General features: G+C 36.8%; 3 protein-coding genes across 3 annotated transcripts; all 3 read right to left on the bottom strand.

Annotated features, from left to right (window-relative positions):
* Positions 1–1,379: 1,379 nt before the first annotated feature.
* On the bottom strand, positions 1,380–3,331 carry LOC149493451 (cytochrome P450 81Q32-like). Its single transcript, XM_037637891.2, has 2 exons — positions 2,391–3,331; positions 1,380–2,141 (listed from the first exon to the last, which is right to left on the bottom strand). Exons 1-2 carry the CDS (start codon positions 3,294–3,296, stop codon positions 1,521–1,523), a joined length of 1,527 nt encoding a protein of 508 aa, XP_037493819.2. The 5' UTR covers positions 3,297–3,331; the 3' UTR covers positions 1,380–1,520.
* Positions 3,332–4,528: 1,197 nt separating this feature from the next.
* LOC119370239 (cytochrome P450 81Q32-like) lies at positions 4,529–6,635 on the bottom strand. The gene is made up of 2 exons (XM_089725788.1): positions 5,528–6,635; positions 4,529–5,328 (listed from the first exon to the last, which is right to left on the bottom strand). The coding sequence occupies exons 1-2, from the start codon at positions 6,473–6,475 to the stop codon at positions 4,714–4,716; spliced, it is 1,563 nt and encodes a 520-aa protein (XP_089581914.1). The 5' UTR covers positions 6,476–6,635; the 3' UTR covers positions 4,529–4,713.
* Positions 6,636–7,099: 464 nt separating this feature from the next.
* LOC105630897 (cytochrome P450 81Q32) lies at positions 7,100–9,391 on the bottom strand. Its single transcript, XM_012212884.4, has 2 exons — positions 8,318–9,391; positions 7,100–7,856 (listed from the first exon to the last, which is right to left on the bottom strand). Exons 1-2 carry the CDS (start codon positions 9,230–9,232, stop codon positions 7,242–7,244), a joined length of 1,530 nt encoding a protein of 509 aa, XP_012068274.1. The 5' UTR covers positions 9,233–9,391; the 3' UTR covers positions 7,100–7,241.
* Positions 9,392–9,714: the final 323 nt, after the last annotated feature.

The raw sequence follows: 9,714 nt of genomic DNA, 5'->3' as shown, positions 1-9,714 counted from the left end.
TATTACGGGAACCAAATGAGAGGGATACGATTGGACCATACTGATCTGTTATGTTCTGTAACGTTCTGTGGAGAGGTTCTTTCATGAGATGAAGATGGCCAATTATGGGAATTGCAGGTGGCCTTGGAGGGATTTTTTTGTGCTGTGTTTGTTTGAGTGAAAAGAGCTTGGAAAGAAGAAAGATTAAGGAAAAGGTAGAAAGGAAATAAAACCATATCTCATTCATTCTGATATCTGTTTTATGATTCTGTGAAGCAGAACGAGAGCAGAAGTTTTGTTTTTATAACAAAGCTAAGTAACTGTAGATCAGTCTTCCTGTCTGAGTTGCTTTTGACAAGCGTGAGGTGTGAGTGTAACTTCAATTTTGGGGAGGCGCACAAATTTTGACTTGAATTTAGCAAACGCACGCACTTGTATGCATGTAAGCATGTGCTTGTGCACAGTAAATGAATAAAATGGGTTTCCATATTTATTGTGAAGGACTGAAGTGGGCTTAGTGTACCATATATAATTATAAAAAATATATATATTATTAACATTAAATTGTCTGGATTAAGTTCAACAAGTGACCTAACCTTCGGTTATCTTTCCTTAATCTCTTTTTCTCTTTAAACTTTAACTAAGATTGATAAGGTTTATAAGGAGATTTGCATTTATAAAATATAATGTATAGCAAAAAAATGAATCCTTAATAGAGATAAACATGATAAATGTAAAATTACTAACATGCCAAAAAACAAAACTGCTTGCCTCAAATGATGCAGACTCTAATATAAAGAAGGAATAATATTTTTTATAATATGTAGATACCTCCTCTATTATATGATAAATCGCATGAAAAGAAAATTGAAATAAATAAAAAAAAAATCAAAGAAAGTAACAAGCTAACCACCTGTTTCATCAAAATAAAATTTCAGAAAGATTGGCTATAAAATACAATGTATCCTAATCTCAAATAATCGAATACATAGATGTTTTAATCATGTGATCTTACAATTAAAATCAAAATTCTGACAATTAGAGATCTTAATTAATCTCGGACACACTTTCAATAAAAATATTAAAACACAGAAAACTGAGAGGTTCTAAACTAAAACTGTGTAATTGGAACTTACAAAACTCATCTTTCCCTTGATAATTCATTCAGTAAAAAAGTTTTGAGGCAGTATATTCAGACAAATAATGCATAAAAAAATTTAGAAATGTGACATGGAATGCACCAACGTATTAGTCATTACATATATAGATAGATGCTACCACAACAAATAAGGACAGACTTGGCCGGCTACAGAATTATTGGCCCAGCAGCATCAGCACATCACTTCTCCAAAAGATCACAGCAAAAATAATAGCTTTGAAGAATTAAATATGGACCACAATTATTTCAATTTTTTAAACACTATATTATGATTTTATTCCAAATCCTCACACGAACAACCTAACAAAAGGGGAAAACAAACTATAAGACAACTAATTTGGACAACAACGATTATACTACAGCAATTGCAATCAAACAGTAATTATAGGTCACGGAGTATATTAATCGTGGACTCACGTGCTCTGCACATGGCCTTCAAAGGTTGTGATTTAGGCATAGAAAGTCCTTCTCCTTCAGACATATCTATTTGCTCTTCACTTGGTCTTTCCCACTCAAAGCATTGAATTAATGCGGCCAATGCTAAGCCCATTACTCTATTTGCAAGAGGGATTCCAGGACAAACCCTTCTTCCCAGCCCAAATGGAATAAATTTATATTTATGTGCATCTTTATCTAAACCTTCAAATCTCTCAGGCCTAAATTTTGTTGGGTCATTCCACACCGTTGGATCCCTATGAATAGCCCAAGCATTGGCCAGCAACATTGTGCCTCGCGGTACATAGTAGCCTCCAACGAGGCAGTCATTGGACGATTCATGGGGTAGCAGAAGAGGTGCTACTGGATATAGTCGTAGTGTCTCATTTATTATGCTTTGGAGGTATGGTAACTTGGAATAATCGGACTCGTCTACCAATCGGTCTTGACCAATAATTTTGTCTAACTCAGCTCTAGCCTTCTTTAACGCCTCAGGATGGTTAAGAAGAAGCGACATTGCCCACTCCATTGTCAGTGCTGATGTATCCGTGCCCGCAACTATCATCACCTACGCGAAATTTTGACATGTTAATGAAGCGCCTCTCTGAAATTAGATATCTAAATCCTGATATCTTTATTATCTATTAGACTATGTACCACCCCCCCCCCCCCCCCCCCCCCAAAAAAAAAAAAAAAAAAAATAGAGAGAGAAAGAAAGAAAAGTAAAAAGTTCTGTTCTTTTGTTTAATCCTTGTATAAACCACTGCTTAATCAGAGGAATGCTGATTTAAATAGTCTGCTAATTAAGATAGCATACCAGCATAAAGCCTTTGATGATTTCATCGGAATAGCTCTCAGGTTCAGATTCTTGTAAATATAGCATTTTATCGATGAATGTCTTAGACCGTCCTTGTTCTTGTGAGGAAGAATTATTGCTGTTTCGATGCTCATTAATCAAACCTTGGCAAAATTCGTCCCAATTTTTCTGCAATCTAAGCAGCCTTTTCTCCATCCCTTGGAAATCAATCCACTGTAGGAATGGCAAAAAATCCCCTGGATTTGATGCTCCATTCACTTCAGCAGTCTCTCTTAAAATGTCGTCAAAGCGTTTAGCCACCTCCAAAATTTCCACTTCTGCCCCAAAATATCGCTTCCCTGATATCATCCTCAATATAATGTTAAAAGACAGGCTTGACAGCCTCGATTTCATATCTATCTCCGTGAAACTTGTTTGCGAATTTGCAAATAAATTTTTAAGCAAGATTCTAACTTCGTCCTGTCTAATGCTGTGGAAATAGTTAAGTCTATTTGTTGAGAAAATTTGTAGTGCAGCAATACGACGGAGGTTGCGCCAGTGGTCGCCATAAGAGGAAGTAGCCAAGGTGGTGTAGTTATAACCTGTATATTTGAAAGCGGCAAGGCGAGGCCTATTGGCAAACACAATGTCGTTTTTGTGGAAGCAGTCTTCAAGTAAGCTTGGGGATGATACAACGACAACATTACGGGAACCAAATGAGAGGGATACGATTGGACCATACTTATTTGATATGTCCTGTAACGTTCTGTGGAGAGGTTCTTTCAAGAGATGCAGATGGCCTATTATGGGAATTGCAGGTGGGCTTGGTGGGAATTCTTTGTGCCATGTTTGTTTCAGTGAAAACAGCTTCTCAAGAAGAAAGATTAAGGAAACGATAGAAAGGAAGTAAAACCATATCTCATCCATATTGGCTGTAGGTGGTATGAAGAAGAAGTAGAGCAGTCGTTTTGTTTTTATAGCAAAAGCTAGGGCGATGACCGTGTAAGCCTAGTCTAGATAATACAGCATTCATCCAATTTCAGTTGCTTTCGACAAGACTTCCTACCCACTACGAGATTCTTTCCTTTTAGCCACACATGTTAATATCTAATTACGTATAAACACTATTAACATAGTATTTGTTCATAATTGGTCCCAGACCGATGTGATTTTATTAGAGAGAAACAATTCAGTCACAAATGGAAAAAAAAATATCCTAAAGATACGTAGAGAAGAAGCTTGATTTGATAACTAAAAGAGAAATAACAGTGTTGAAGAAAAATCTTGGATACATTGAATTAGATTCTTTTAGAGAAAATAATATGACAAGCCCTCTTTAGGTCAAGAAGAGAAATAATGAGACTCTATTTTAATGATCAGAGAGTAAGTAATCGCTAATCATATAAGCACGTTAATGCATGTCTTACTGTTTGTTTTTCTTAAACCATTTCTACAAATAGAATTTGACTGGGCCATAAGTTATTCCAGACAAATAGATGGAAAGATAGCCCAATAAGCAACACCATTGAATTAGATACCCAGCCTTCCTAAATCCATCGAGAATTTGAGCTCTTGATGTCAAAGCTGCTTCATTGCTGTCACCTTAATAATATCTTTGTCGTCGACCGAATATATACCTAAAACTTTTTTTTTCCTATGTTTTGGAAGTTTCAGACAAGAAGCATATACGGCCTCTAAAAAGGACCATTTCATCTTAGACCATAAAAATAAGTGTTGATTTATCCAGTACCGGCAAGTAAATAATATATTCCGAGCTTTGGGATTATATCTTGTCTTGGCACTGGCCTGGACCAAAAACTTTAAACAAGTTTTGGTTGGAGTTGATAATATAAACAGGTGTATCAGTTGCTAAAAGAGGATTCTTCTAATAGAAGAAATGCTTCTTCAGACTTCAGTGTTAATTAGTGAATCAGATTGAAGTTAAACTCTCTTGAACAGGAGATGAACTGCGTAAGTGTCCTATTTCAGAGAATGAAATTTATGTTCTAATTAGATGGTATATTATCGTAAAAATATTGCAGTTCTTTTCTTCATGATGCTTGTGAGATTTTCTACTTTGGAAGTTTGTTTTTGCTCCTTTGGTGTTTGATGGGTCCTATGGTATTGCTTTTGCCAAGTGAAGTAATTAAAGGAGGACATGGAGAAGTTACATGCATTCACACATAAACAAGTTTCCTCGTTCAATTTTACTTTTTTTGAAAAGAGGGCGTCGCTCGCTCAAGAACGGTTGGATTATTTGGCGTTAATTTTCAGATGAAGAATTTAGCACCTATTACCTAGTCATGGCAAGTACTTTGTGTGCTTCATATCCACTCCCTGAATTTCATAGAGTGGACAGTAGGTCGGTCATTGCTTGGCGAGGCCTACACATTGCTTCCAATGGGATAACTTTTGGCATGGTAAGCCCTGTGCCTTCTTCCATGTTCATCTCTTCTTTGCCAAACTTTTCCCACTCAAAGGACTGAATCAAGGCCGCTAATGTTATGCTTACCACTCGCTTGGCCAGACCAGCCCCTGGACAAGCTCTCCTTCCTGCACCAAATGGAAGGAACTTATACCCTTCACCTTCTCCACCATTGAATCTCTCTGGTAGAAACTTTGTTGGTTCGACCCAGAGCTTGGGGTTTCTGTTCATGCTCCATGTATTGACCAGTAACATTGTGCCTCGAGGCACGAAAAATCCTGAAACGGTGCAATCTGCAGATGATTCGTGTGGTAATAGAAGCGGTGCAGGTGGATAGAGTCGAAGTGTCTCTTGAATTATCATTTGCAGGTAACATAACTTTGGTATATCAGTTTCATCCAAGAGGCGCTCCATTCCGACAACAGCTTCTATTTCAGCAAAAGCCTTTTGCATTACTTCTGGATGGTTCAAAAGAAGTGAGATTGCCCAATCCAATGTAGCTGCTGATGTTTGTGATCCTGCAGTCAGTGTTGACTGTGCATAAAATTTTGGGAACAGTTAAATAAAGACCACTGAAAATAACAGCATAACATATCCAACAGAAATAGCGTGTAAAACCTAGTAACAAAAGCATCAAATCCCAGCTTCTGCAACTTGTAGTGAGGAACTTTCATCTTATATTCCCAATCAATTAGTTTAAAGTCAGTATTTCAAGTAATAGAAACAGTCTTACCAAAATAACACCTTTGATGGTTTGATCTGTGTAGAATTCTGGTTCTGTTTCTTTCAAAGATAACATAACATCTATTAAAGTTGTGTGCTTCTTTTGGTTACTTGCAGCAGACAGATTCACTGGTGGAAATGAGTCACCCCTTGTTTTCATGTGCTCATCAATGAGCTGCTGTAAGAAGTTGTCCATCTTCTTCATTAATTTCTGCATCCTTTTCTCCACCCCTTGGTAATCCACCCATTGCAGCACAGGGAAGTAATCATTTAGATTTGAACTTCCACGAAGTGCCTCCATTTCTTTTATGATATCCTGCAAGAATTCTCCTCCTTGATCCATAACATTTTTGCCATAGTAACGTTTTCCAGCGATCATCCTCATGATGTTATTAAATGTAAGCTCCAAGAACTTTGAAGTTAACGCCACCTTGGCTGGTTCTTTTCTCGAGTCCTGAAATAGTTGTTTGAGCAATAACCGGACCTCCTCTGTTCGAATGCCAGAGAACATTGTTGCACGGCTAGTAGAGAAGAGCTCTATGGTTGTGAGGCGCCTGAGATTGCGCCAGTGATCACCATAGGAGGAGAAACCCATAGTCGTAGAGTCGTAATTAAGATACTTCCCAGCGAGTGAGCGAGGGCGGTTTGCAAAAATGATATCATTTCTGGTAAAGCACTCTTCAGCTGCAGATGGCGAGGAGATCAATAGGACTTTACGTGTTCCATATCGGAGAAATAAGATGTCACCGTACTTCTCAGAAAGTTGGTGTAGAGTCCGGTGAATTGGTTGTTTTAGCATGTGGAGATGACCTATTACAGGACGCGCTGGTGGACTAGGTGGGAATTTCTTGGAGCGTTTAAGCTTTTGGAATGAAAATTTTGCTGCCAGTACAAAGAGGAGCACTGGGACTAGGACTAGGACTAGAGCTGCGGTGTTCGACCAGTAGGTTACCTCCATTTTTCTGTAGAGTATCTTCCTTGAGAAGAAAAGCAAAGCAAAACAGAGAATTAAATAAGAACATCTCAGTTCAGTAAAATGGCCTTGGACTCAGGGTAATTTCGGATATTGATTGACGTGGCCTTATCGTCAATCAGTGGTGCATATTGAACCACAAAACTTGCATGATGTCACTATTTTCTGAACTGTATTTTGTATTTACTTAATTCCAACATGCATACTTAAATTGTTAAAAATACAGCTCACCATCCGTGTGGAACATATTAGCTTAGATCATTGGAATCAAAAAAAATTATCTCAATATCTTTTAAAATTTGTTATTTGTTATATACTTACAAATCCTATTCTGCTTTGCTCCATTCACGGTCTCACTTAAAGAAGAAATAGCGTGCTCAATAATTCATTCCGACAACTGTTGATTATTATTTTTTTTTTTTAATTGCTTCATTTTAGTGAAACTTACCCAAACAATATGAACTATTGGTTTCCTGAATTTCAATGTAAAATGGATTTGGACTTGGGTCTTTGTTTGGCCATGTGAGATGTTGTAAGATTTAACTTGATGGTTATTGTAACTATATTGTATAATCTTTTGAAGTACAAATTCTAAATAAAAAGTGAAAATAATTCGTAATGAAGTATTCAAAATAGATTTAACCTGGTGTTTTTACTATATATATATGATAATAACCTATGTAAATATATAATTTGCTAAGCAAATTACCGTTTTCCTTGTACGCAATAGAAAATTTCTTCATCATACAATTTACAGAGCCGAGAGAAGACCGACTCTGGCTTGGCGAGGTTTACACATAGCCTCCAAGGGCTCAGCTTTGGGCATTGTCAGTCCATTTCCTTGTGCCATATTGATCTCCTCGTTGTTAATCCTACCCCATTCAAAAGCCTGAATCAGAGCACCTAATGCTAATACCATCACTTTCCTCGCTAGAACAGCTCCAGGACAAGCCCGCCTTCCAATACCAAATGGAATTAACTTATAACCGTCACTCTCTTCACTTTCAAATCTCTCTGGCAAAAATTTGGTTGGCTCTACCCACAGCTTGGGGTCTCTGTGAATAGTCCACAAATTGACAAGTAACACTGTGCCTTTCGGCACATCAAAACCACAGATGCTACAGTCATCCGACGATTCATGTGGTAGTAGAAGAGGAAATGTTGGATATAGCCGAAATGTTTCATTGATTACATTTTGCAGGTAAGTTAGCTTCGATAAGTCTGTTTCATCCAATAGACGGTTGAATCCAACATAAGTGTCTATCTCAGTCACAACCTTTTTCATAGTTTCTGGATGGTTGAGGAGAAGTGACATTGTCCATTCCATTGTAGTTGCTGAACTTTCACTTCCAGCCACCAGCAGAACCTACACTCGTAGATAGAAAAACTGTATGAAACTCCAAGAAATACTAAAAACCGAAGGTTTTAATAATTGGAAACTGTAAATATGTAGCTTCACGAAGCAAAGGACCTTCTACTCAGGAATCAGGATAACTACACATTCCTGCAATTGAAATTCTCACTATAAGAATCTCTCTCACCACAAACATTTCCTTTTTTTTGCTTATCATTTTAGTTGACAAGAATAGGGAAAAAAAAACGTCTTTGCAAGATTTAACAGATTTGGACTCTCAAGTCACAACCTTACAATTCTAGTGATAACTCTAATAACCATTGACAAGCATGAAAAAGAAAAGAAAACGGATCCTTTTCGCATTTATTTGTATGAATTAGAGGCTGAAACACCAAAATTGCTTATTTTTAATGATATTATATGTGTGATTATATACAAACAAAAAATGATGACATTATAGAACTGAGACTTACCAGAACAACAGCTTTGATGTTCACATCGGTATAGAATTCTGGTTCTATTTCCTGTAAAGATAACAAAACATCAATCAGAGTCATCGTTCTTTCATTATTACATGCAGATTCAGTACTCCTAATTTTCCTTTGCTCATCAACAAGACACTGTAAGAAGGTGTCCATTTTCTTCATCACTCCTTTCATTTTTTTCTCCACGCCTTGAAAATCAATCAACTGTAGCACTGGCAAAAGATCATTCAAATTCATAATTCCATGAATCTCCGCAAATTCTCTTATAATATCACGAAATTCACTTGCCCGTTTGTCTATTACATCCTTTCCATAATAACGTTTTCCTGCAGCCATTCTCATCATCACATTAAAAGAGAGATCCACAAATTTCGAAGAAAGGTTCGCTTTCACGGCCTCTTTTTTACCAATTGAGTGCTGAAATAATTCCTTTAGCAACAACTGAACTTCCTCTTGACGAATGTTCGCAAACATGGCAAGTCTAGATGTAGAGAAAACCTCTAAAGCTAAAAGGCGCCTAATTTTGCGCCACCGTGCACCATAGGGGGTCGTTCCTACTGTTCTGTAATTGTAATTGAGGTGTTTTCCGGCAAGCCAGCGTGGGCGATTAGCAAAGATGACGTCATTTTTTGTAAAGCACTCTTCAACTGCAGCTGGTGAGGAGACCAGTAGAACTTTACAAATCCCAAATCGGAGAAGTAAGACGTCACCATATTTTGCTGAAAGGTCGTGAAGAGCTCGATGAACTGGTTCTTTCAGCAAGTGGAGATGGCCGATGATCGGAAGAGAAGGAGGAGTAGGAGGGTAGTTTTTGTTGTTTTCATATTTTGAGAAAATAAATTTCGAGAGAAAAATTAGAGTTAAGAGGAGTCCCAAGGTCAACCAGTTAGCTACTTCCATCATTCTGAAGAAACAGAGATTTGGATTAGGCTTGAGAGCAGAACTGCCTGTAGAGCATATTGGATCACCAAAAAATCCAGTAATTATAAAATAAAAGGTTCTAAATGAATTTCCAAATTTTTTTTCCTTTTTTTTTTGTTTGGAACTGACGTTCGTAATACTTGTCTGAAACTGTTCAGCCGGCAGGTTGGAATAAAGGTTCGCATACGATAAAAATCGTTGACTTTTTGGAATTTAGATAATAGTACTATGGAAGTAGCTTATTTAGAACAATGAATTGGAATAAGTTTTATGAAATTGATTTAGAATTATTTTTTATATTTGTAATGAAAAAAAATATAAATTTTAATTTTACGAATTCAATTACATCGAATTAGATATGATTATACTAAATTCTATAAAAATAAGTGAAATTTGTAAATGAATTTCATAAAATAAAACAATCAAATTTTTTATGACGACAAAACGATCATTTTCTATCTATA

Source organism: Jatropha curcas, chromosome 9 (genome assembly GCF_041381405.1).
Source record: "Jatropha curcas cultivar XTBG-Jc1 chromosome 9, XTBG_Jcur_1.0, whole genome shotgun sequence".
In the NCBI taxonomy this organism is placed as follows: Eukaryota; Viridiplantae; Streptophyta; class Magnoliopsida; order Malpighiales; family Euphorbiaceae; genus Jatropha; species Jatropha curcas.
This window is presented reverse-complemented; position numbering and strand designations above follow the sequence as displayed.